Genomic DNA, 27845 nt, shown 5'->3' on the forward strand with positions numbered 1-27845 from the left:
TGAGATCCCAGGCAATTATCTTAAATATTTTCCTAGAGACACAGTGCTGTATAGACCAAATTCAAACCTGAATACAGTGTAGAGACAAACACTCCTAATAAGAAAAACAGCTCAGAAAGCATGAAACTATGAAGGATTAATCCATTTAAACACACAGTAACATACCAGAGTTATGAACTGACTAGTTAACCACACACCTCAATTGGAACTGGAAGAACGCAATCAGGCAACAGCAGAGACAAAACAAACAAAAAAACCAAATCAAAACAAAAAAGGGAAATACTGTACTGTGTTAAACGTAAACTACTGAAAACTAAAGGGAAAGCATCATTTTTCTTCTGCATAGTAAAGTTTCAAAGCTATATTAAATCAATGTTCAGTTGTAAACTTTTGAAAGAACAACCATAATGTTTTGTTCAGAGTTACGAATATTTCAGAGTTACGAACAATCTCCATTCCTGAGGTGTTCGTAACTCTGAGGTTCTGCTGTAACAAATATTACTTAAAGGCTCATATTCAGGATTCATTGTTTGTGCATGGCATTTTAAAAGTTGACATACTATATCAGATCTCTGGACCATCAAATCAAGCTTTGGTAGTAGTCAATACATGATCCTTTGGAGGAAGTTGTAACTCCCCATCCCTCCCAAAATACACCTGCCTAGTCTAGTGTGCATTGCTGGTCAGAGGGAAGAAAAAGATCTGCTTGAACCCTGCAGAGGTCAGTTTACACCCAGAGGAATGAGATTTGATTCCCCTCAGCTTTGTGACACCCTTCCAATAAGAAAAGGGAGAACACCAGGTTTGTGTGGGACTAAGGTGAGTTTGGATCTATAATGGGAGAAATGTAGAGGAAGTGTATGCCTATAGTTAGGAAAAAATACATTCTTTTGAAAAGTCACGCAGAGCTGTGTATGTTACGGCAACTTGATGCTGCTATTATGGTTGAGATGGTAAAGCTAGAATTACCACTGACCAAGTCAAACTTGACTCAGTGAACTATCTGAAGGAAAAAAACTGACACTGGTACATGGAAATAACTGCAGGAGTTCACTGCTGTACTGTTTGTTACAGAGCTTTTATTGTAGAGTTGTTAGAGATGAGCAGTTTCTGTGTTCTCATAGTATTCCATTCATTTCATTGGATAAAACCTGAGTCATCAGGCTTGATGTGGAGCAAAGTGGGCAGGGCTTTGGGGATGAAATTTGTCCCCAAGCTGGGGACAGCATTGCCCCTCCGTGGCTGTTTTTCTAGCCCTCAGGACTCAAAGTGCTGGTAGCCTCTCTCTGTCACTGGCCTGTTGTGTTAGGGCCACTGGAAATCCTGTGGCAGTTCTCCTGACCTGCTCCCATTGGAGCCCTCCACACTGGCTTATGTGAAGCTGGTACAAATGCTCCTTGGTGGCATGCAAGGAGTGGAAAGGTGAGGGATGAATAGAAGAACTACTGTGCTTACTACCTGCGAAGTTCTATTTTGCTTTATCTAAGGTCTCTGAGAAAGACACACACTAAATCTCAAGGATTCAGTAGAACATCGCATTGTGCTTTTGAACTGAGTGAGTGTTTTGGATTAATAAAAGAGAAGATTTGTTCTTCTGTAGGTGAATACAATGGAGAGTTTCCTGATAGTGTGCAGTATGAATACCTTTGGCATTTAGCACAAGAACACAGTTTTGCTATTCATACACATAAGCTCTTAGCAACTTTTAGCTTGTTAGGTGTCTATAATCATTCCTGTATTTAATTCCGAGTGAAAGGTGACATAGATCAGGAGTTATAGCCAATAGAGACATTGCAGCATAAAAGTGTTTGTAGTTTAATGTTGTTTGTTAGAAGAATAAAACATAGGAATTGAATTTATTAGAGACATAAAGTAAGAAAGTAATTAATTATATTGGCCCTGAGCCGTGGGTCTACCTGAGCTAAACGCAACATTGGACCTGAGTGGAGACAAAGTTGACTTCAAGCCCCCTTTGCTCTTCTCCAGTCTCTGGGACAGGCAGGACTGAATTGACCCCTCGTATAACTTAGAGTAGTTCAGAGGCTACTCTAAATTGTTCCATCTTGTATCATCCCCCTAGGGTTGAGAGGTAGCAGGGCTTGGAGCTGGCTACACCCCACTGATTGAATCCTTAGCTGCCCCACTAGAGCAGTGTAAAGGTGCAAGAGCAGAGGCCAGGATCTGGCTTGCTCTGAGAAGAAACACATTTTGTTTGTTTTGGGGTTTTTATTTTGTTTAAATAGCTTTTATTCAGCTGGGTGAAATAAAATCTAATTATCAGGAGAATCTTTGTTTGATGCTTACTTACAGATGGAAGCAGGCTGATTTGTTAGTAAATCTTGCTCTTTTTATTTTAAATAAACAAATTATGGAACAACAAAATAGATAGTTCACCGAAATGTCCTTAGTGAAACCCGCTCCACCACTAACTGAGGAATGTAAATTAGATTCTTTTCTTAATGTTAGGTAAGCATGTGCCTCTAGAAGAAAATATGTCCTCTCCCTGAGATTTAATAAAGCTATAGTTTAAAAAAGATTAAGGGCACACTTTTTTGAGCATTTAATGTTTGCAAAACTTGAATAAATATGTTTTTGATGATTACATTTTGAAATGAAAACTGCCTTATTAAATTGAAATGATATACAAATTTGTCAGGCTTCATTTTAAAAGCGTTACAAAGAAATCATACAATAGTGACCAAATAAGAAACACCTGGAGTGGTTATGAGCTCATTTTTGGATCAATTTACAATTGCAAATTGCATAGTTTTCTCCTCCATGTATTGTAGATTAGAGTGATTAGTCAGTAATGCCAATTAAAATAATATCAGTTGCAATAACATCCAAATCCTGGTCGTTTTACATAATTAGTCCCCAGGATTAGATTTGAATTGATTGACTTGATGAACAGATATGAAAAAGTCCTTCATGGAGAGGAAACATTATTTTTCTACAATTTTTAAATTGCCTATATGACACCAACTAAAAACTCTCTGCAATAAACCCTAAAGATTAAGAGCAAGCATTAAAGGCAGCACTCAATGGTCCCATGAAGGCCCATTATTTTTGTCACCTAAAATAAATTAGTTTGATTCAAGGTATCATTGCCATCAAAAACTACAGCCATTTCACAACTAAAAATAAACAACTTGTGTGTGTTCCACAGAAGCCAATTGGTGAGCATGTTTTGTAACAAATCTTGCTGCCCTCTCTGTCAAAGACAAAATGGTAGATCTTTAGCTGGTGTAATCAGGGTAGCTCCACTGAAGTCAGTGGGACAGATTTACCCCACCTGAGGATCTGGCCCAGAGTACCTCCATCATTGTATAGATTGCTGTAGATTAAAACTCCAAAAATGTCTCAGTTACTGTATTTATTTAAGAAGACTTTAAATGTGAATTGTTTCTAAATTAATGTGAGCAGTATTGCCAACCTCCAAATATTCAAAAATCATGTGTCCCCACCAAAAATATGAGACTAGCTTAAAAATCATGAGATTTTAAAAACAACACCACCACATATTGGGTACTTTTCATATGCCTTCTGGTTTCTGAGCCTTTATTTATAGTGCATTTGTTTAATGTTTTCAACCACTTCCCCACAACCATGAGGACTAGAAACTTACCTTTTATTTTAATTGAAAGCTGAGATTCTCATGCAAATTTGCAATGTTTTGATTACAGATGCTGGGGCTTTAAGAACATAACGTAAGAACGGCCATACTGGGTCAGACCAATGGTGCATCTCACCCCGTATCCTGTCTTCCGACAGTGGCCAATGCCAGATGCTTCGCAGGGAATAAACAGAACAGGGCAATCATCAAGTGATCCATCTCCTGTCGTGCAGTCCCAGCATCTGGCAGTCAAAGGCTTAGGGACACCCAGAGCATGGAGTTGCATCCCTGATCATCTTGGCAAATAGCCAGTGATGGACTTATCCTTCATGAACTTATCTAATTCTTTTTTGATTCCAGTTATAGTTTTGACCTTCACAGCATCCCCTGACAACAAGTTTCACAGGTTGACTGTGTTGTGTGAAGTACTTCCTTTTGCTTGTTTGAAGCCTGCTGCCTATTAATATCATTGTGTGAAAGACACCAAATACCACAAGACTCACCATAAAACTGCAGAAGTTGGCAACACTGTATGAGGTTTTTCCTGCTTCCATTGAAATCATTGGAAATAGGTTCAGGTTTCTGGTTTTGGAATCTACACTGTTCCGCTAAAAGCGAGATATGGACTTTCATATGGATTTTGCTAAAAACCACAAACATATTGTTGTTTTAAATTTAAATAACTTTTTCTTTAAAAATCTAAAAGTGGGAGAGAAAAGGCTCTTATATAAACTACTGTATAATTGGCTGCATTCATTTATACTCATTAGCATCTGTTGCTTAAAGATTTTCATACCAGCAATATATTAAATTGCAGTATGATGACTCAGGAACATAAAAATGTGCTGGTGAAAATGTAAAAATGTGCTGAACTAATGTGCTGGGTTCATTGACTTTCTTTCTCCCTATTTTAATCCTAATTAGCATACTAAATGCTACAATAAATGGCTAGAGTAATTTTGCCTGTCATTAAATGTTTTAATTCATTGCCTTGACAGATTAGCTAAAGACCTTTAATACTAAAGTTTAGAGGTTTTGTAATTGTTCCCAATAGAGCCAGTTGGCTTTGAATACGGTTGTTGTATTTCTTTGATAACACTTCAGATGTTATTGAATGGGCTAATGTGGAGAGTGCTGTATAGAAGATGGACAATAAAGCACAGAGAAATACTTCCAAAACAGAAAACGTTAATAATGACCTACCTTCTCAAAATAGCTAGCCCAAGAATGCAAACATTCATACTTAGTTTTTATACTGCTTACAGAGCAGTATATGCTGGGATTTAATTTAACAGGTAAAGTCATCTAGATCCATGGTGGGATCCTTAAGATACTATGTTACTGAGTATGTGGTTTTCTGGTCAGAACTACAGTGCAAGAAATATGGGCCTGGTTTTCAAACTAGGTCATTGTTTTGGAAGGCACAGTTTTGCAACATTGAAGAATTGCACCAGCAGTTTTATGCCTGCGTTTCATTCATGCTCTCTACCGGCAAGTTGTGGGCACAAAACAGCACACACAAACCTGGAGGCCTTATTTGAAAATCAGGCCCTGTGACCTTCAAGGATTATAGGGAGGTTTTATTTTTTGTACTAATTCTCCTGAGGCTTTGGCTTTGGGCCGGCAATAGGTTTTGGGGCTGCAGTTGCTCCTCCTGGCCACTGGGGCTGCTGTGGTGCCTGCTGAGCAGGTAATTAGGCAGTTTCTCTGCCTCCCACCTGGCTGATCTCTCCTCCTCCTTCCCATTACCAGGCAGCATGGAGCCGGGAGGGAAGGCTGGCGCCCTCCTGGTGCGTAGGGTGGAGCTGAGATGGGCCTGACGGGGCACAGGAGCCGGCGGGAGCCCGTGCTGGGGGCCGGGACAGAACGCAGCATTGCCAGCCCAGAGGGCTCCCCGGCCCCCTGAATGGCCAGGCTGGCTTCGGGTGATGAGATCTCACCCTGGCCGCTGCCCGTGAGGCCTGTTGTTCTTTCCCTTCTGGTCGCTGAGCCGTCAGGGAGCGCTCGGCTCGTGCTCCCAGGCTGTTCTCTGCAGCCTGCAGGGTTGGAAACGCACCTTCCTGTCAGTGACCGCTGCGAGTCTCCCGTGTTCCCCTGACGCCAGCGGCTGGGGCTTCGTGGAAACACCAGATATGGCGAGAGAGGGGCAACACTGAAGGAGGGGAATGGAAAGCGGGTCAGAATGAGGGCAGGGCCATCTCCCACCTGCCCAGGCTTTCCCTTCTACTTCAACCCCCCCCTCCACTCCCCCCCAGGCTCTTCTAGGCTCTCCCCCCACTCCCTTCATCCCCGTAGCAACCCTCCAGGTTAATTCCATAACTGTGAAGCTTCTCACTGCTCAGTGAACCCTCCCCAATCCCAACTCCTCCAGTTACCTTGATTGTCCACAAACCCTCTCCTTCCAATATGCTTCTCAGGAGTGATTGTGACAGCTATGTTGTTGCAGCCAAACAAGACACTGTGTAGTTATATTCTATAACTGAGTAGATAACTGAATTATGGGAAGGGATAGTGCTTTATGTTTTGATGATCAAACAAATATAAGGTAGCTATGCTTTGTATATTATATATACACTTGAAAAAGGGCAGAAGAAAATGTACTTAATTATTTTTAAATTATTTTACAGGATCCTTCCAACCAAAAATGTGGAAGGAAGAAAACTGTGTCCTTCAGCAGCATGCCATCCGAGAAGAAAATAAGCAGTGCTAGTGACTGTATCAGCTTTATGCAGGCTGGGTGTGAACTGAAGAAAGTCCGTCCAAATTCCCGCATTTATAATCGTTTTTTTACTCTAGACACTGACTTGCAAGCTCTTCGCTGGGAACCTTCCAAGAAAGACCTTGACAAGGCTAAGCTTGATATTTCTGCTGTAAAAGAGATAAGACTAGGGAAGAACACTGAAACATTCAGGAACAATGGACTTGCAGACCAGATTAGTGAAGACTGTGCATTCTCTGTAATTCATGGGGAGAACTATGAGTCTCTTGACCTGGTTGCCAATTCAGCTGATGTGGCCAACATTTGGGTGTCAGGTTTACGTTACCTGGTTTCTCGTAGCAAGCAACCTCTGGATTTGATGGAAAACAGCCAGAATACCCCACGGTTTGTGTGGCTAAAAACTGTATTTGAAGCTGCAGATGTTGATGGTAATGGCATAATGTTAGAAGATACATCTGTAGAGTTAATCAAACAGCTTAATCCTACCCTAAAGGAATCAAAGATTAGGTTAAAATTTAAGGAAATCCAGAAAAGCAAAGAAAAACTAACAACTCGAGTAACTAAAGAGGAATTTTGTGAAGCATTCAGCGAACTTTGCACAAGACCTGAAGTTTATTTTTTACTAGTGCAGATATCTAAAAACAAAGAATATTTGGATGCTAATGACCTCATGCTTTTTTTAGAAGCTGAGCAAGGAGTTGCTCATATAACTGAAGAAATGTGTCTAGACATTATCCGCAGGTATGAACTTTCTCAAGAAGGACGGTTGAAGGGATTTCTTGCAATTGATGGATTTACTCAGTATTTGGTGTCCCCAGAATGTGATATTTTTGACCCTGAGCACAGAAAAGTTGTCCAGGATATGACTCAGCCTTTATCACATTACTATATCAATGCATCTCACAATACCTATCTAATAGAAGACCAATTTAGAGGACCAGCTGATATCAATGGTTATGTCAGGGCTTTAAAAATGAATTGTAGGAGTATTGAACTTGATGTTTGTGATGGTCCAGATAATGAGCCCATCATTTGTAACCGTAATAGCATGACATCACCGCTTGCCTTTCGAAATGTTATTGAGGTAATAAACAAATTAGCTTTCATTACTTCAGAGTATCCTCTCATTCTCTGCTTGGGTAACCACTGCTCAATACAACAACAGAAAGTAATGGTTCAACACATGAAGAAGATTTTTGGAAACAAACTCTACACAGAAGCACCTTTACCATCAGAAGCCTACCTTCCATCACCTGAGAAATTGAAAATGAAGATCATTGTGAAAGGGAAGAAGCTTCCCTCTGACCAGGATTTATTAGAAGGAGAAGTCACTGATGAAGATGAAGAGGCTGAAATATCTCGAAGAATGTCTGAAGATTATGTGAATGAACCAAGGCTGATCTGGCTGTGCAGAGAGTTGTCTGATTTGGTATCGATATGCAAGTCTGTCCAGTACAAAGATTTTGTGGTATCTATGAAAAGTCAGAATTATTGGGAAATCTGCTCTTTCAGTGAGGCAGAGGCCAGTAGAATTGCAAATGAGTATCCAGAGGACTTCGTCAATTACAACAAGAAATTTTTGTCTAGGATATACCCAAGTGCTATGAGGATAGACTCTAGTAACTTAAATCCCCAAGATTTTTGGAATTGTGGTTGTCAGATAGTGGCAATGAACTATCAGACTCCAGGACCAATGATGGATCTACATACTGGCTGGTTTTTACAGAATGGGGGATGTGGCTATGTCCTTAGACCTTCTGTTATGCGTGATACAGTATCTTACTTTAGTGCAAATACAAAAGGCATCGTTCCAGGGGTCTCTCCTCAAGTTCTACATGTCAAAATTATCAGTGGTCAGAACTTTCCAAAGCCCAAGGGAGCTTGTGCAAAAGGGGATGTCATAGACCCATATGTTTGCATAGAAATTCATGGAATTCCTGCAGACTGTGCAGAACAAAGAACTAAAACTGTTCAGCAAAACAGTGACAATCCTATTTTTGATGAAAGCTTTGAGTTCCAAATAAATCTACCAGAACTTGCCATGATCCGTTTTGTTGTTTTGGATGATGACTATATTGGTGATGAGTTTATAGGCCAGTATACCATACCACTTGAATGTTTACAGCCTGGATATCGACATATACCCTTGCGCTGCTTTGTTGGAGATATCATGGAGCATGTTACACTTTTTGTTCACATTGCAATAACTAATCGAAGTGGAGGAGGAAAAGCACAAAAGCGCAGTTTGTCGGTGAGAATAGGAAAGAAAGGAAGCGAGTATACCATGCTGAGGAACACAAGCCTTAAGATTATAGATGATATCTTTAAACTAGCAGTGCATCCATTACGAGAGGCCACTGACATGAGGGAAAACATGCAGGTATGAAACTTTTTACTTCATTATTGCTTTGTACTGAACACTTGGGTAAACATTCTGATCTCAGTCACAGCAGTATAAATCCATTGAAGTCAATGGACTTGCTTCAAAATTATACCTGTGTAACTAAAAGGAATATCTAGCCCTTGCAGTTTAAATACATAAAATGCTGATTTGCCAAAGCTTGATATTTACTGAGGTTAATTAACATATAGATGTCAGGGTAAGCATCTGTTTAATTTTTGAAAAATATTTAAAAGAAAAAAAAAATCAAAGCCCACTGATGATTTTAGCTAATTGGGAGATTTGAGTTGAGGACTAGCTTGTATCTCCAGGCCATAGGACTAGAGAGACATCCCATCCTGTCTCCTTTTTGAAGAATGTCAGCTTACCTTTATCTTGCTAACTAGTGAAGTGTGTGTGTGTGTGTGTGTGTGTGTGTGTGTATGCGTGCGTGCGTGCCTAGAAACACTGAAATGTATGAGTCATTAAGGTCTTGTCTACATTACAGATGTGTACTCTGCCAAGAATTATGTGATCCTACCTAAAACACATTCCTCCCCATACACATATGCTCTATACATTTAACATGTCAACCAAATACCATTGGGATTACATTTTGCTTTTAGCTAAATGCTGGTTTAGTCTGAACTGGTTCAATGCAGTGTGGACAGCATTAAGACAGTTTGGGCAGAAATGGGTAGACCTTCTGCTACTGTACCATAGTCCCAGAATCCAGTTCTTATAGATGTGTCAGGAACTGTGGGATAAGCACCCAGTGTGCAATTGAAAAAGTTTAATGGATGGGAGGAAACTGCAATGGTTCAGAACGTGAGTCAGCATGGCAGGTTTGCACTCTTTGTGCTTAATTTCATGCATTCTCACTGGTTCAGTTAGGAGAAAATCAGATCTGTGGTGTAGATGCTGCCAAAGAGAAACAAAACTGAATAAGGTTAAACAATAAGAATTGTATTTATATAGGAGAATGTACAATAGCTATTTCCTTGGTAAAGCAAAGGAAACAGTGTATTTATCCCTGGAAAACAGGACAAGAACACATTTTATATTACTTCACTGACCCTGCAATTCTGGAGAGAGTCTAAAGCAAATTTAGTTTTGGCAGCTGGAAAGGTTTACAAAATGACATAAGTTATAAATCACTCTCAGAGGAATATCTTAAGCATATTTTTAAGAATGGGAAACTCTTCCCAGGCTTTTCTTCCTTGCAGGCCTTGAAAATAACTAATTTGAATCTCTGACTCCATCTTCTGTTCCCTTACATTCCTTTATTCTGTAACAATAAATATTAGATTACAGCTGTATACACTAAGTAGTATAACCAGAAAATAATTTATAAACCTCACCTAAAAATAGTATTAATGTGTGTTCAAAAACTAAATTTTGCTTCTAGATCTTGTTCTCAAGGATAATTTATATGACAACCAGACAACAGATTTTATTTTCTAATACACCATTCGAATATATTTGGTTAATAGAAGAGCCTCTGTTAATTACTTGAACATTTTCTGATGCCTGACCTGCAAAGATATAGAGTCCTGCAAATCCACAGATATCCACTTTTGTATTGTTTACTATCTTTGCGGACCAGATACAGATCCAAATTTTTATATACGCACAGGGCTCCAACAGTGAGATTCGGTGCAGGTGCAGATACAAATACATATAAAAGGTGGAGTGCGGGTCACAAGTTCATTATTGTGGATGCAGATCAGATGTGGATCCAAATTTTTGTATCCTCACAGGGGTCTAAAATGCAGTACGGTAACAGTTGTGTTCTGCTGGTTGCTACAATGTTCTGTTACTGGGATTTTTGTGGATTTTGGCAACAATGATATGACTTGGAAGAAGGTAAATCACGAGGACAAGTCAACCACATGTCTGCTGACTTCTGCATAAATTCTGGAGTTTTAATTAGGTTTGACCTGGGTCACCTGGTTTTCTTACAGGTGACCCATGAAAGAGAAAAAATGTTTGTGCCCTTTTTTCATTTTTTCTGATCTGCAATGCAGCCCTTAAAGACAATGATTTGTCTCTTGCTTGCTTTTCTCATGAGAAACATCAGATTTTTCCAATTTATGTTTGCTGGAGGACAGTGGACAATTAGAGAACCGGTGTAATTATGATATAAGAGATTTGAAATCTGAGCAATTGAGGGGGAAGAGCTTTTTAGTCAGACTATTTAAAATTCTTTGAGCCAGATCTTGGCTGTACTTTAGCTGGCCTGCCAGAGCAAAGCACCTGTGGGGCTGGCAGATTGGCTGTCTGAACATTCCACCAGCATGGTGAATCTGCAGGTGGCATAGATCTGAGTTAAAGGGGATGAGGCTGGGTATCTCTAGACATGCACATCTACACCCTAGTGATCTCTAGCTGCTGAACCATCCAGTTGGGGTGGTAGACAGCCAGTGGCACTAACACCAGCCCTCAAGTTGCTCCATGGTACCTCAGGACAGACTGATGCTGGACCAGGAACAGAAAGCATAAACCTGCATTGGGCCCAGAAGAGCTGGACTTGAGAATCTGGCCCTTTTGTTTGTTTTTTCACAACTCTTAGGGCTTGCCTACACTGCGAGTTACTGATAAGCAAGCCAGGGGGTGAATCTACAATGCACCAGTTTGCCACACAATAGCTTGCCGTAGGGACACTGCTCCAGTGCAGTGAAATGTCCAGAGTGCAGCTTAGTAGAAATGTCACTGTGCTGTAGCAGTGTCCGCATGGGACGTTAATGTGCGGCAAGCTGGTGCACTGTAGATACTCACAGTGGCCTGCCGCTCAGTAACTCTCTGTGGGGACAAGCCCTAACGCAAACTGCTGACAGTTTTGGGATAAAAGTTTTATTTGTGAAAAAGTAAATCCCCATCCCTCAGTCAGGTAAGGGTTGAGTACTCCAACCCTTTGAACCCTTCAGCAAAATCAGGGAAGATGAGTTTATATTTCTGATATTCCCTAAATTTAAAAAAAAGCAGTTATATCTCTACCTCGATATAACGCTGTCCTCGGGAGCCAAAAAATCTTACCGCATTATAGGTGAAACCGCGTTATATTGAACTTGCTTTGATCCACTGGAGTGTGCAGCCCCACCCCCCTGGAGCACTGCTTTACCGTGTTATATCCAAATTCGTGTTATATCGGGTGACGTTATATCGAGGTAGCGGTGTACATCTTTTTTCAGGCCTTCTATAAAAAACATAAAGAAGCAGCAAAGTCACAACCCTTTTTTTATTTTACTCTTTGCAGATTATCTTTTAATTCGTATGAGTTTCTTATCCTCCACTTAAAACAGTATGATCACAGGGACAAACTTATTCTTAGAATTTTCCAAATGCTCACGAAACCGTGTGTGTGTGCGTATGTGTAAGAGGCACTAGTTGACTTACTTTTATAAACCAGAATGGGATGGTGAGCTACAGTAAATGCAAATCCATTTTTCCCCCACAGAATGCAATTGTGTCCGTTAAAGAGCTTTGTGGACTCCCTCCAATTGCCAGTCTGAAGCAGTGCATCTTGACTTTGTCCTCTCGGCTCATAAACAGCGACAATACTCCCTCTGCCACTGTCTATATGAAAGATACATTCCCTTACCTGGAGCCTCTGGGGACCATGCCTGATGTGCAGAAAAAGCTTATGGCTGCATATGATCTGGTATGAGCTTTTATAACTGTGTTTTTATTACTGTGGTGTTGTTATTTCGAAATATGGTGGGCCAATTCATGCTTCTGTTACTCTTGTGAGAGGTCCCATTGAGATTAGTGGGGCTATTCATATGCATAAGATAAGCAAGATTTGGCCCTTAATCATGCAATAGATTTGTCTGTATTCACTTACCTACAGTTTGATTGTAGTGAATTATATCGCTGGAGATAAAATTCTGCAAAGCTTGAGCTACAGGGTAGCAAAATATTGATGTACAGGAAGCATTATTTTAGCAGTGGAAAGGACTAATACAACTCATTATTTTTAGTGAAAGCTTAGATTATGCAGTAAATAGCTAAGATTGTACAAGATCCTAACGGACAGTATTTTTGCTCTCATGCTTTTTTTGTTTTAAGGTATGTTTCAAATAATACTAGAATAAACCATTGGAAAATTTGTCTAGAAAGTCTTCATAACGGAAAACTGACTAAGAGCATACGAAAGGGGCAGAATGAAATAAATAAAAAAGGATCTTGGTTAGTGAGTCCACATATTTCCCTAAAGTATTTTCCCACAACTTCATCTGTTTTAGGCTGATGATTTAACATGTTCAAATATAATTCCTTTCTAAAAAGAATAAGTCCCTATTTTTCAAAGTTTTTCTCAATACATATTTTCTTTTTTAGATCGTGTCAATGTGCAGAATATTGAAATCTGTTGTCTTTTCATGATGAAAGAGTAAACGATGTATCTCAACATTAACATTTCAAAGTCTAATCTAGTGTCTGTATGTGGGGATTACGCCTTCAACTGTTGAAAGAAGTTATAGTGAAAAATGCCACCCCTCCTTATTGTGGCATTTGTAATGACTCCGGTGGTGGTTCTTTTTTAATAGAGAAGTGGTTGTTAACCTTAACAAATTTCTTTCTACTAGAGGAAATGTCAGTCCATGTGACAGTCAGGTGAAAAATGGGAGCCAGTGTATGTTTCTGCTGGCAAAAGCGAACCCAAACTAGAAAGCTTTAGTGAACTCTGAATTTAAATTATGCAAGTAACATGTGGGGATAAATTAAAAGATAAGGAGATTAATAGAGCAGAAAGGGACAATCTTTGTTGTTGTTGTCCAACAGTTCTCAACTGAAAGGGCTCGTATTCATAAAACTGAAAACAAAGGGAGACTTTGGCAGAGCACCATGTAAACTATTTTGTGTATGTTTTTAATAAAAGATATGCTGAAAGTGCTACCTTTATAGGTTTTTAATGGAGAAGATTTCAAATCTTAGGGACTGATTCTGCAGACACTTGCTCTATTCCTTTACTCACCTAAGTAGTCCATTAATCTCAAAGGACTACTCTTGGGTTTACGCAGCTGGAGCCTCGTTTGCCCCCCACACAAAAAAGTTGGTTCATATTAACACTGAGTTGTCTATTAAATACCTTCATGTAGCACATCTCTTATGTTTGAGGTATATTTTATAATTGCTTTAACAGTTGAACTGTTATGGGATGTTATGAAAATTAATCACTGATTTTAAAAAAATGCTACAAGTGTTGTATTTTTTCTGTGGGTAAACCTGTCATCTGAACATATCTTTTTTTTCATGAAAATGGTAAACTCTGTCAGTGTGTTTAATGGGGCATAGACAGCTCGGCTATTCCACGTGAATGAAGATGCAGATGCTCTGAGACCAGTAGCAATGATCTTGAAAACAATTAGCTGTCTGTTATATTGGATTGTTCTTTTGTCAACAGACATGCTAGACAAAGATCGTTTTCTGTGGGTTGTTTGCTTTTTCCTGGACAATTAGGTGTTTTTTTAAATTATTATAGACCCTTGAAAAGGAGTTACAGTTCCAGAAACAAAGCACATGGGATGTTTCAAATTGTGCTACCTTAACATATTGTTTGAGAGAGAGTCTCCCAGAAGAATTTCATATTTGTTTCATTTTAAAAAAATGGCCTCTCTGCAATAGTTTTGTGGAACTTACCTTTTATTCTACATTTTATGAAGAAAAAGAATCCTCTGAAGGAAGCCAGGGTGTATAAGAGATCTACAAAGTAGAAAAAGGGATGGAATCAACTAAAAGCAAGAAACTTAGATGAAGTGTTGGCAGAAAAATTAATGTATCCATTTTGAAGAATATATGAAAATGCAGGAACATGGTTTATAGCTGTTTATTTTCCAAGTTTACTCATAGATTTGGTTATTACTATATATGATCAATTGATCCCCCTAACTGTTATCACTAATTATCACCCACCTACAGTGGTATAATATAATGTTTCATTTGTAAAGCTACAATTCAGATTTTTTCATGTAATAGGAATCTTCCTGGATTTCTTCATTTTCACTTATACTTGTGCTTGCTCACTTTCTTCAAAGGTTGGCACAGCAATCTTCTTTGAGGTGGGCAGCATGCAACTCATTTTAGAACCTGTCAAATTCATTTAAAAGTTCATTGATCACATTTAAAAGGGAAATATTTAGCATGGTGAAAGTGACAGAAGCTAAGCTGGAAAGTAGAAATGGTTGAATTGTTCATTGCAAATAATTATACAAGTAATTTAGCACTTTTTTAGTTGTGAATTGTTCTAAAAAAGATTCTGATTTCTGTGTCTGCATTCAATATTCATATGTATTCGGAAAATAGCTTATGCAAACAAATTTGAGCCTCTGGCTGCTTGTGAATAGTTCATTTAAACTGTTAGCTGTTTGTGGTAACCATTCACCTAAGTCGCATGGTATTGTTTTTCCTCCCTGATTGGAAGACTGAAGCTTTTTAAACACAAATGTTACATTTAGCAAATAATAAATAAACAAATCCTCTTTTTGCACACAGATACCCCTGCTCACGTGCAGATACAAATACTTCTATCAAAAAACCCATTCCTCAAACATTTGTGCAAATGTTTGTGAATAACAAATAATAAGTACAAAGATGGTTTGACTGAAAAGCCATTTGGAATTTGAACAAATGTTTTTGAATGCTCTTCTTCAGCATTCAAACATCTGTATGGGAAATTATTTTGGAACCGTTAGTTAGATGAAAAAAAAGCAACTTTTTTCCAGATATTGCTCAGAAAGGAAAGGCTGGGGTAGTATAGGAACACCTTTCAAGAGAGAGGAATTAGGGATTTTTGGGAAAGGGGATAATGTCAGAGAAAATGTTAGTGAAGAGTAAGTAGATATATTGCACACAATTTATGTGCAGATATTATGTTAATGCAATTTTAATGTTAAACAATTTTTTAAAAGCCAGGAAATGCACAAGTTTGGGTGGTTGTTGGTTTTTTTTTTTTTTTTCAGATTCAGACTCTTGGCCATTGACACACTTCCAAATGGATATTATAGGTCAGATCCTCAGCTGGCGCAGATCAGCATCAATCATTAAAGTTAGTGGAGAAATGCAGATCTATAACAGATGAAGATCTGCCCCGAATATGTGCAATCCTTCAAATTTCAGCTCTATTTGAATTTTCTGTATGTTTACAAGTGTGATAGTCTTTTATTCCAATGGGACAGGTACCTCTTTTTCACTTGCATCATTCAAAAATGGCGGAACAGATTTTCCAGACGTTCCCAACAAAATTTGTCTTTCAACTGAGGCAATTTCAGCACCAAAGAATCATTTTTCAGACAGCTCTGAACAAATAAAAATGAGAGGGGTGGCTAACTTCACTAGTATTCACTGCCAAGCAAATGTTGTAATACACTGATGTCAAGCATAACTTAAAGCAGAATTTGGTCCAACTTGTGAATATTAACTATGTATGGAAACTTGTATTGATATTTGGTTTTAGAGTTTGGTTGCATATTTTTATCTAGATATGGGTGTAGTGTGTAAAAGCAATTTTTAGATTTCTTATTGTATTTTCTCTCAATATTTTTTTCTATCCATCTGTTTGTACATCTTTCTCCATCTGTGTATCTTTCTCTTTCCTTCCTCCAGTCTTATTTTGGTTTATCTTCCCCTCCCCCCAGTCACATCCATTAGTTCCCTGCAAAATAGGGCCTGAGTGATATCAGAGCTCTTAATATGGAATACCATTAGGTTGCCTTTCTTTCAGTATTTTGTAGCGTAGACATGATCAAAGTACAACAAAAAAACAAGTATTTCTGCTGATTTGTATATTTCAAACTCTCCCAAATGATGTCGGCATTCTTGATTGGCATTCTTACTACCACAGTGTGTTGTGCGTATGCTCAACATATAGAAAACTGAATTTGCTGTACATTGGAATAGATATCATGGTATTGTAAATAGACAGTATCCCTTTTCCAGCCTTGTCAGCATCTAGATATCCCCACTTCTTACAAGGCTTGCTGGCAGATGATTACTTACTTGGCTGTTTCTTGTCCTAAATGCCTGCAATAAATGCTTGATGTTAAAAGAGAAAATCCTTTTTAAATTTTCATTAGCTCAATTTGCACTTCAGTTGTTCAACCAATAGATTATATTTTTGAAGAGGGAGGGCAAGATTCTGCTTGCACTCCTCGGGCAAAACTCCTCATTGACAAAGATGCATTCAAGAATACAGACTTTACAGGGCTTTTCTCTCAAAATTCTCTCCTGACTCCACCGATAAGGGGAGAGAGAGAGAGAGAAAAAAAAAGTTCTCCTTTTTTAGTGTTGATTTCTATTCTTAATGTCTGGACTATTTATTATTTGATTTTTTTGAACTATCCCTCTGTATCATTTATCTTCCCAGAGAGAGTGGCGCTTTAATTTTTCACTTTTTTTGGTGAGGATGCCACGATAATTTCCTCTCCCTTTTTCAATTTACAGAAAAATGTATAAAGAACAAGGAAATAATTTGTACCAGTGTAGTTTCTAAAAAGAAATCCTTTGTTTTTATTGATTCTCCAATTTTCTCTTAATACATACAAGACATAATATTTAAATGGGCAAAGAATTCAAGTGTTATTGTTAAGATAAATATCTTACTAGCACCGTAGTTTATTAAAAGTGAAGGAAAGTTAACTGACATGAATGGCTAGAAGTGGATTAGATTTTAAAGTCATTGCTCTTCACTCAGTTTAGACAGTGAAATGAGACAAGTCAGTTTCATTTTTCAATCACTGTCAGTTTCGCTTTCTGCTTCCCATTTACTACATACCATAGTGCTGTTATGTTTGAACCAAATCTTACTTATCATACTATAAACACATCAGAGGTACAACTACCACGGAGGGAGAGAAGTTGTTTAAGTTAAGCACCCATGTGGACACAAGAACAAATGGATATAAACTGGCCGTCAACAAGTTTAGACTTGAAATTAGATGAAGGTTTCTAACCATCAAAGGAGTGAAGTTCTAGAATATCCTTGATAAGTTTATGGAGGAGATGGTATGATAAAACTGCCTACAATGGCATGTAGCCGAATTGCGACTGCTAGTAGCAAATATCCCCGATGGCCGGTGATGGGACACTAGATGAGGAGGACTCTGAGTTACTCCAGAGAATGCTTTCCAAGGCATGTGGCTGTTGGGTCTTCCTGAAATGCTCCGGGTCTAACTGACTGCCGTATCTGGGGTTGGGAAATAATTTTCCCATGGGTGAGATTGGCAGAGACACTGAAGGTTTTTTGCCTTCCTCTGAAGCATGGGTCACTTGCAGGTTTAAACTGGAGTAAATGGTGAATTCACGATAACTTGAATTCTTTGAGTCATGATTTGAGGAGTTCAGTACCTCAGCCAGCGAGTAGGGGTCTATTACAGGAGCGGGTGGGTGAGGTTCTATGGCCTGCAGGAGGTCAGAGTAGATGATCTGTCCTTAAACTTGATGAGTCTAAGAAGCCTGGCTAGTTTCAATGGGACAGTTCAGGTGAATGAGATGAACAGAATTTTGGCCTTCCTGTTTCCATCATTGCTGAGCAATGTTTAACTTTAAAAAATCTATTTTGTTGAAACATTTAACATGTGCATACTGGCTTTTATGTCTTCCACCGCCTTACAAAATACAAACTTGCATTTGGGGCTTAACCACTTGCGTGTTCCATCAATCTGAACAGTTTAAATTCTTCAGTTTAAAAGTGTTTCCTGTACTATTTTTCCATATGGGGAGGTTGTCCCATTAAAAGCATTTTACCAAAGGACTTGTATCTTTCTCCCAGAATCAGTTCCTATAGAAACTTTAATCATGGGGGCTACTTTCATTGGAGCAATAGTCTTAGATCCTCTGGTCTTATTGAGTTGCAATTGAAAAGCACCAAATGTAGGTGGGAAGGGCAATGCCATTATGGCTGTGGCAGTCTCTGCTAAGACAAGTGTGACAGAATGTACCCCTTGTTCATACCCTACCCGTTATTGTAATAATCTTTGTACAAAGTATGCTTTGTGAGGTATTTAAATAACTCATAATTTGCTGATCAATAATGTGGCAAAATGCACATAACAGCATTATATGTGAACTTATAAACATAAGCTCAGCTCATCACTTGGAAGTAACAGAGGAGGAGAAGGACGTTGGATATTGGTTGATCACAGGATGACGGAGCCGCCAATGTGATATGGCTGTGAAAAAAGCTAATGCGGTCTTGGGATGCATCAGGCGAGGTATTCCCAGTAGAGATAAGGAGGTGTTAGTACCGTTATACAAGGCACTGGTGAGTCTCCTCTGGAATATTGTGTGCAGTTCTGGTCTCCCGTGTTTAAGAAGGATGAATTCAAACTGGAACAGGTACAGAGAAGGGCTACTAGGATGATCCGAGGAATGGAAAACCTGTCTTATGAAAGGAGACTCAAAGAGCTCTGCTTGTTTAGCCTAACCAAAAGAAGGCTGAGGGGAGGTATGATTGCTCTCTATAAATATATCAGAGAGATAAATACCAGGGAGGGAGAGGAATTATTTAAGTTCAGTACCAATGTGGACACACGAACAAATGGATATAAACTGGCCATCAGGAAGTTTAGACTTGAAATTAGACGAAGGTTTCCAACCATAAGAGGAGTGAAGTTCTGGAATAGCCTTCAAAGGGGAGCAGTGGGGGCAAAAGACATATCTGGCTTCAAGACTAAGCTTGATAAATTTATGGAAGGGATGGTATGATGGGATAGCCTAATTTTGGCAATGAATTGATCTTTGACTATTAGCGGTAAATATGCCCAATGGCCTGTGATGGGACACTAGGTAGGGTGGGATCTGAGTTACTACAGAGAATTCTTTCCTGGGTGTCTGGCTGGTGAGTCTTGCCCACATGCTCAGGGTTTAGCTGATCACCATATTTGGGGTCGGGAAGGAATTTTCCTCCAGGGCAGATTGGCAGAGGCCCTGGGGGTTTTTCGCCTTCCTCTGCAGCATGGGACACGGGTCACTTGCTGGAGGATTCTCTGCACCTTGAAGTCTTTAAACCACAAGTTGAGGACTTCAATAGCTCAGACATAGGTCAGGGGTTTGTTACAGGAGTGGGTGGGTGAGATTCTGTGGCCTGCGTTGTGCAGGAGGTCAGACTAGGTCATAATGGTCCCTTCTGACCTTAAAGTCTATGAGTCTGAAAGTATGTTCTCCAGATAAGTCTGGGGAGTGGCCAAACCAGTTCCTCAGAGACAAAGGTAAGCTAATGCCTCAACCAGGTGTAAACAAGGCTGATGGACCGTTACCTGATAAGTGGCCATTCTTTGGAAGGAAAGGGGTCAGGGGCAAAAAAAATCTACATCTTAGCAAAGAAACAGCATGAAGTTCCCTTCTACACAGATTGCCTGTTGCCTTGCTCCCAGCTGGAAATGCTTCTCAAAGGGGGAACAGGACTGTGAAAGGAAGGGTCAGACACACCAAGACACACCCTTCTTTCTCTCCCTGCCCATCACATTCACTGCACTTGAAGCGAGAAAGGAAGCAAGCATTGGACTTTGGGGGGAGGGTCATGACCTATAGGGTTTGGTCAGTAAAACTGCTGAAAGCATGTGGTGAGAAACTGTGCTTGAATCTGATATAGTTTGATAAGTTAGGTATTACTAAACATCTTAGCTTTATTTTTCTTGTAATCATTTTTTACTTTTATGCCTCATTATTTGTGCTCACTTAAAATCTATCTGTTTGTGGTTAATAAACTTGTTTTAGTGTTTTATCTGATCCAGTGTGTTCAAGTTGAATTGTCTGGGTAACTCCTTTTGGGGTGACAAGTTATGTGCATATTATTCCCTTACTGGAATAAAGGACTCAAGAGATCTGTAATGTCCAGGAGAAGGCTGGGCAGTCGAGAACATACGTTTCTGGGGGGAAATCTGAGACTAGCAGTGTGCTGCGGTCACCCTGCAGTATAACCAAGGCTGGTGAGAGCCAAAGTGTGGCTGGCAGGCTGCAGTTAAACACGGATGCTCACGGTGTGGCTTGCATGCTTGAAGGCTGTTTGTGAGTGGCCCAGGTAGGAGGCATCCAAACAAATGTTAAGGCACCCCAGGTTGCAGGGCAGGGTGCCATCCTTGCTCATTAGTCTGGAATGTACCATGGTATGTCACAATAAAAATTTTTTTATTTAAAAAAACCCCCACCAAATATCATGATTGATGAATGACCTTTGAAAAAAATCATTTTAAATTAGTCAATTCATGTAAATACCCTGATGGATTATATTTTATATTTTCTGAAAAACACTCACTGCTGAAAAGGAACATCACTTTATAGACTAAAGATTATTTCTTCTTCACCTCAGTGCAGCGGTAGAGAAGTTACTCCTTTGCCTCCTATCAAGTGTATTGGGGAAGCTCTCAAATCTAAATTGCCTTCTCATGTTTGTTCCACTGGGACAAAGGCTGCTTAATTTTACATGAAAATTACAGACAGGATTGCAAACATTAACAGGCTCAATTCTACTATGCAATCCTGTTTTCATTGTTTTATCCTGGGGGTGTTGACAGCCGCAAGATTCAACTGTCAGCATCAAGAGAGCTGGGGACTGCTCTGCATGGCGTTTCAGTAAAGGAAAGTTGACATTTCATTGTAGCTTTCCCCATGAAAACTATTGTAATTGTTATTCGATATCTCTGTTGGATAGTCTGAGCATAACCCTACCATAAACTCCTAGGAAGAGGTGCAGTCAGTGGCAGATGGTGATCAATTTTCATAGTTTACATAATTTGATATAGAAATTGAAGGCTTGCAGGACATTCATATCAATGCAATTTTCTGAGGTCTTACTGATGATAGGATTTATACATGTAGGGGATGCTGAGCTATGTGAAGGCCTCATAGGTATGGTTAAGAGATCAGAGCACACGACCAGGAGCCAAGAATTCTGGACTTTCAAGCCTATCTCTGAGATTTGCCTTGGGCAGGTCACTTAGCCTCTCTCCTGCTGTTTCCCCATTTTAAATTGGGCATATCCGTACTTAATCTAAATCCTACCTCATAGGGGTGTTGTGAGGATTAGTAAATTAATGCCAAGTAGGAGTTGGAGGACAGGCCAATCATTTGTAAAGCAGTGTGTTGGCAATCCTGTGGGATGCTGGGCATCCTCCACACCATTTGTTGAAACCAGTTGGAGTTGAGGGCACTCAGCACCTCAGTGGAGGCACTCAGCACCTTATTGAATGAGGCCTATATAAGTGCTGAGTATTATTGATGAAATTCTACCAGGTTTCTTTGACATCCATGAAAATACACAAATCTTCTTTTGTATCTTGGGCCAGTGGTAAGGTGCAATTTTTGGAAAGACTTTTGCTCTCTCCATTGTTGAGACCACACTCTGCGATTCCTAGCTGGCAGCAGAAAGGCTTCTTTAACGCAAGATTACTGTGTGCAATGGTGTAGAAAAGCCAGAGGGTTGGTAGAAATGGTCATTTTCTCCCAGAAGAAAAGAGGAAAAAAATCAAAGAGAAAAAATCAACATGATGCATGAACAAGCAAGTAATAAAGAATGAAAGGCATTGGAGACTATTGAAACTAGTTTCAGTCCAGGAGGCATATTTTGACAGAAAATAATTTTATCCTGTGTAGCTGTATCAAGCTTTCTTCTTCTATAGGAATACAGGGGAGAATGGATTTTGTTTCCTTGGTGTCCTGCGTATGTCAAAGCAGCGAGATATTTGTGTTAGATATAGTCTGTATATGTTTATTTAGATATAGAGATGTCTAATTCAACATATAATATAATGTATAATATAAAAATTGAGACTTACACATCCAGGTTTTTGGCACAGCACGTTATAGATAGGCGCTAGCTGGGAAGTTTGGGGCCATCAGGATTTTGATTCAGACCGATCTCTAATTGGAACATTAACACATAATAAATTACCAATATCTTTTAAATACTTTTTAAGCATTTCTCTGTTATTGAAATGAGTTGCATTGTATTTTAACATCATAGGGGCCAAAATCATCCCACTGTCAATTAAACCCAGGATGAATTTGGCCCAACTCCCCTCCTGAAAAAACATAGTTGTGCTTGTATCTGGCCTATGTTAAGGTATGTTATTGTTTCTCTTGTTCTCCTTTCTCCAGTGCTTCCTACTGTTTGTTACACCCATTTGCTGTGTCTTCTCTTAAATTAGATTATAAGCTCCTCAGGGCAAGGACTGTCATACTCTGTATTTGTACATTGCCTAGCACAACCGGTTGCCCTCCTGATTTGAGCCTTTAGGCAAGACTGTAGTATAAATTGTTGGTTTTGTTTCTAAAAGAAACTTAACTCTGTTCTCTCCCCAGCCTTTTTGTCGCCTGCTTTAGGGATATTAAGTTTAATGATATCTTTAGCCTTATTCAGCATACTATTAATTCTAAAGGAGCGTAAGGACAACTGTTTTCCATATTTGAAAATATTAAATAACTTTTAATAAAAAAGTAATATTATCTCAGATGTAGAGTATGCTAGGTTTCATGTGATCGCAGGCTTTATTTGACAAAACAATTTCCTTAAATCAAAAGTGAATTGCCCACATATGCTGCCTCGTATACTCAGTGGTCGGTGCAGCTCTAAAATGCATGGGAGGCTCAAATGCTTCAAGTGTGCAGTGAAAGTAAGATTTTGTGCAGCATGGGATAGTCTAGAATGAGAGGAACAGGGGAATGTTTGATCATTGAGCCTCTCTGTAAAGTCCTGATTCTATGCCCACTGACGTCAGAAGCAAGATCCTCATTGATGTGAATGGTGCAGGATCAGGACATAAATTATTTCATATTTCACGCAGTTGAACACAGGAATTTAAAAAAAAACACAGTTGCAGCATTTTGGCCAAGTTTGCATATCATAACTTATGTAACAGCAGGATGTAAAACTATGAAACTATCAGCTTGATTCTTATCTCATTTATATCAGTTTTATGCTGTTTTAACTCGACTGGCTTCAGTGGTGTTACTCTTGATTTATACCAGAAAGAATAAGAATATATTCAAGCATATGTATTTCATCTTTGTACATGTTCTTCCTTCCTGTAACAGATATATATGCCACATCTCACAATTTTGCAAAAGTTAGCATTGAAACAACTCAGTTGCTTGACTGGGCTTTTGAAACTTTTTGGAAAGCTTGCAAGCATGAAAGAAGAAATGCGATTTCACTTAAGATGGCAAGAAAAGAGGCTTAGAGCATTTTCTACATGGCTGATGGATGTTGGTTTATGTATTTTCCTCTTACCAGCAGCCCAGATCCAGGAAGGTACTTAAACATGTATAACTTTAAAGGTATGAGTAGTCCCACTGAAGCCAACTACTTTTGTTTGTTGGTTGGTTTATTTGTTTGTTAAAACTTTTAAACTCTTGAGTACTATAGTTGGACCTGAGCTGCAGAGTTTATCTGAATTCCTCCAAAGAGAAACACAAACAATGAAGTTATTTGGACTACTCAAGTGCTTAAAGTTATACATGGGCTTAAATACCTTTCTGAATCAAGGCCCTTAATGGGTCAATAAATGTTTTTGCTAGGTATTGACGCTGAAGGGCCGTAATTCTAATTCTTTCATTTCATTCAAATAAAATAAAAACCCTAGTAAGCACAGAAAGACTTCATTTTCAAATACGATCGTAGATTTAAGTTAGTGTTTGTCTGCTAGCTCTGGTCTCTGTTGACACTACCTGTTTCCTTTATGTTGCTTAAAATTATGTCTAACTGATGTAAAACAGCTGTTCTCTGACTTCTGCAACAAAACATTTCCTGAGCAACTGTCATTTACCTTGACACAGAATTGGGAGATCTGATATGATTGACTGATATAATCTTTTTAGTCTTACTTACCCAGCAGAGCTCTTTTTAAATGGTACCTTCTTAATACTTGTCTGAGAGCTAGATGTTTAACTAAAGCCTGGTAATAGCAACCTGGTTTTCATTTGTTTTCTGACAGATGATTCAGGAGAGCAGGTTTCTTATTGAAACGGCAGACACCGTTCATGACAAGATTGTTCAGTGTCAGAAAGCAGGTAACCTTGTTGTATTCTCTGTACACATTGTTGTAACTCTATACCTTGTTGTAACTCTATACAAATTTTTAAGGTGGTGGAAACAGCATGCCATAGGTTTTTTTTTAGAGCAGAGTACAAAGGGGAGAAGCATCTTTGGCCTTCAATTAAATGCTCATTTTACAATTCAGTTACACCATTCCAACTTTTCTAATATGGACAAGGCCTTAGGGACCAGTTCTGCAAACACTCACTACTGAATGTAGTCTTTGCTTTCAGCTGGAATCTGATAAGTAGTCTTCAATAAAACTACATACTGCAGTAAACAGTACTGTCTGTGATAAGTGTTTGCAGGAAGGGGCCTTTGGATTAGTAAACTACTGGGGCCAGAGCCACGCACACTCCTTAAATAAACAATATAATTAATGCCCTGTAATAAATTCCTTTAATTCCTCCATCTTTAATAGAGAAAAATTTCACAGAATGGTTTAACAATAACATTCTACTGATTTGTTCACCTAATATAAGAGCAGGGTGGAAATTGGTTTTTGCCTTTTGCCCCATGCTTGAAATCCAGGCTACTCTTTCCAGGCCTCGCCAGTAGAGTGACAATCATATCACTTTTCAGCACTCTTGTGGTTGGTCACCAGAATTGAGACTCAAAATTGACTGCTTTGCTATGGTTGTAGCCTATTTCAGCCATAGAGAACCACCAGTGAGACTGTTTTGTTTTTCAAATGCGTCCCTAACAAATGTTAATTTTTATTAACATCTTTAAATCCATATACATTTCATTATTTCCATAGAGCATAAAGAAAATCCTTCCCCCATGTGAACTTTCTGAATTGTGGCTTCCATCAGATGGGCATGAGATTTGTTTATTTAAATATATATTTTAGTCAAAGTCATCACTTGAGCTGGGTTGTCAAGCTGGGACAACCGTGAATGAAGGAGACTGCAGAAAATAATACTATTTCCAGTATCATAGAAATATACACACAGTAAAATCCTCAACAGGAAAGTCACAGGTGTGAAATGATGCTCTCTCACTTTCTGTAGTCTAGATCTCGAATAACTCTATTCATAGATTCATAGATTCTAGGACTGGAAGGGACCTCGAGAGGTCATCGAGTCCAGTCCCCTGCCCTCATGGCAGGACCAAATACTGCCTAGACCATCCCTGATAGACATTTATCTAACCTACTCTTAAATATCTCCAGAGATGGAGATTCCACAACCTCCCTAGGCAGTTTATTCCAGTGTTTAACCACCCTCACAGTTAGGAACTTTTTCCTAATGTCCAACCTAAACCTCCCTTGCTGCAGTTTAAGCCCATTGCTTCTTGTTCTATCCTTAGAGGCTAAGATGAACAAGTTTTCTCCCTCCTCCTTATGACACCCTTTTAGATACCTGAAAACTGCTATCATGTCCCCTCTCAGTCTTCTCTTTTCCAAACTAAACAAACCCAATTCTTTCAGCCTTCCTTCATAGGTCATGTTCTCTAGACCTTTAGTCATTCTTATTGCTCTTCTCTGGACCCTCTCCAATTGAAATAACCAGAAACAGAATGGGGCCCAGAGACTTCAAAAATAGCCTTAAAATGAGTGGAAAATTAAGTGGAACTGAGCAGGTTTGCTCTGGAGTAATGTACCGTAGCTGCTCACAGCTAATATTTTTGCTGGAATGATCAGTTGTGATTTATGAGTGGATTCTGCATTGACTACTCTACTACTTAGGATCCATCTCCCACTTTGTGCCTGTGTTTTACTCTGAATGAGGTTACCAGGGGCTACTTGTGCACATCAAAGAAAGAGTGTGGAAGTTAGTGATGAATTTATAATTGTGAACTCTGTGTGTAAAACAGGAGGGGTCAATCCCGTAGGGTATGTCCACACGGCAATTAAAAATCCACGGCTGGCCCATGTCTGCTGATTCTGGATTGGGCTAAGGGGATGTTTAATTACAGTGTATATATTTGAACTCGGGTCCCAGAGCTTGGGCTCCAGCCCAAGCCAAAACATATACACTGCAATTAAATAGCCCCTTAGCCTGAGCCCCGGGAGACCGAATCAGCTGACATGGGCCAGCCATGTGAGTCTAACTGCAATATAGTCAGACCCTTATTTCCTACTGCATTTCACGGATCTGATAGTCCACTCTGCCCAAGTTCCCTTTTCACCGCTCCAGGGCAGCCTGTGCAATTCTAATTCCCCTTCTCCCCCCAGCGTGTATGCATTACGATACAGTCTTTAATTACATGATCAATACCATTTTTTCCACAGGACCCCCTGCCTCATTCAGTACACAGACTGGGTGGTGCTTACTGAATGAGCAGCTGTCCAGTATTTTGTTTTCTCCTCATTCAGTGTGTGGCCCCAGGCGTTATTTACTGCACACTGTTCAAACCTTGCTCTGAAGACAGAATTATTCATTTTCTTATGGGCGTTTCTGTGGCGCTCATGACTATAGCATCTGAATGCTTCACGAATATGAATTAATTTTCTAAACATCCTTGTGAGGTGAGGGGATCTTATGTCTGTTTTACAACTGGGGAACTGAGGCATAGGCAGTTTAAGGCCAAAAGTATCCACTCATTTGGTGTCCAATATTAGAGGCCTGGCACCTGGTTTTTCAGAGTCCTTAGCACTATATATATATATATATATATATTCAGGGCACAGCTCCCATTGACTTCAGTTATAGCTATGAGTGCTCAGCAGTTCTGCAAATCAGACCCCAGGGTCTCAAGTGAGACACCCAGAAAATGAGAAATAAAGTTAGTGGGCACCTGTGGAAAGTTTGGTTTCAGTGACTTGTCCAGCATCACACAGGAACTCTGTGGCACAGGTAGGGATAGAATCCAATTCTCAGGGCATCATTCAACTGCCTTCACCATGAGACCATCCTTTGTCTTCCTGCAATTGCCTGCTTCTTTACTACACACTTCCCAACGTCTGTAAGAAATGAAACATAAGTGCTACAGGCAAATCTCCTCCTACAAAATCCCAAATACACCCCCAGAGCAGGTCCATCCTATGCCCTGAATGAGGCAGGGTCCTGTGGAAAAATAGTGTATGGTCATATAATTAAAGACTATCATAATGCATACAAGAGGGCCAAATTAAGGTTACATAGACACTTCCTAACTTCTG

At 39.4% G+C, this 27845-nt stretch overlaps 1 protein-coding gene across 1 annotated transcript in view; it reads left to right on the forward strand.

Moving 5' to 3' along the window:
* Positions 1-27845, forward strand: part of PLCL1 (phospholipase C like 1 (inactive)) — a 297889-nt gene that overhangs the window by 233620 nt on the left and 36424 nt on the right. The window contains exons 2-4 of the mRNA XM_024206998.2: positions 6241-8712; positions 12170-12373; positions 24639-24714. Of these exons, the coding sequence (XP_024062766.1) occupies positions 6241-8712; positions 12170-12373; positions 24639-24714 (2752 nt within the window). The remainder of the gene's footprint in view (positions 1-6240; positions 8713-12169; positions 12374-24638; positions 24715-27845) is intronic.

This window comes from Terrapene carolina, unplaced genomic scaffold (assembly GCF_002925995.2).
Source record: "Terrapene carolina triunguis isolate 2854851 unplaced genomic scaffold, T_m_triunguis-2.0 Scaffold62, whole genome shotgun sequence".
Taxonomy (NCBI): Eukaryota; Metazoa; Chordata; order Testudines; family Emydidae; genus Terrapene; species Terrapene triunguis.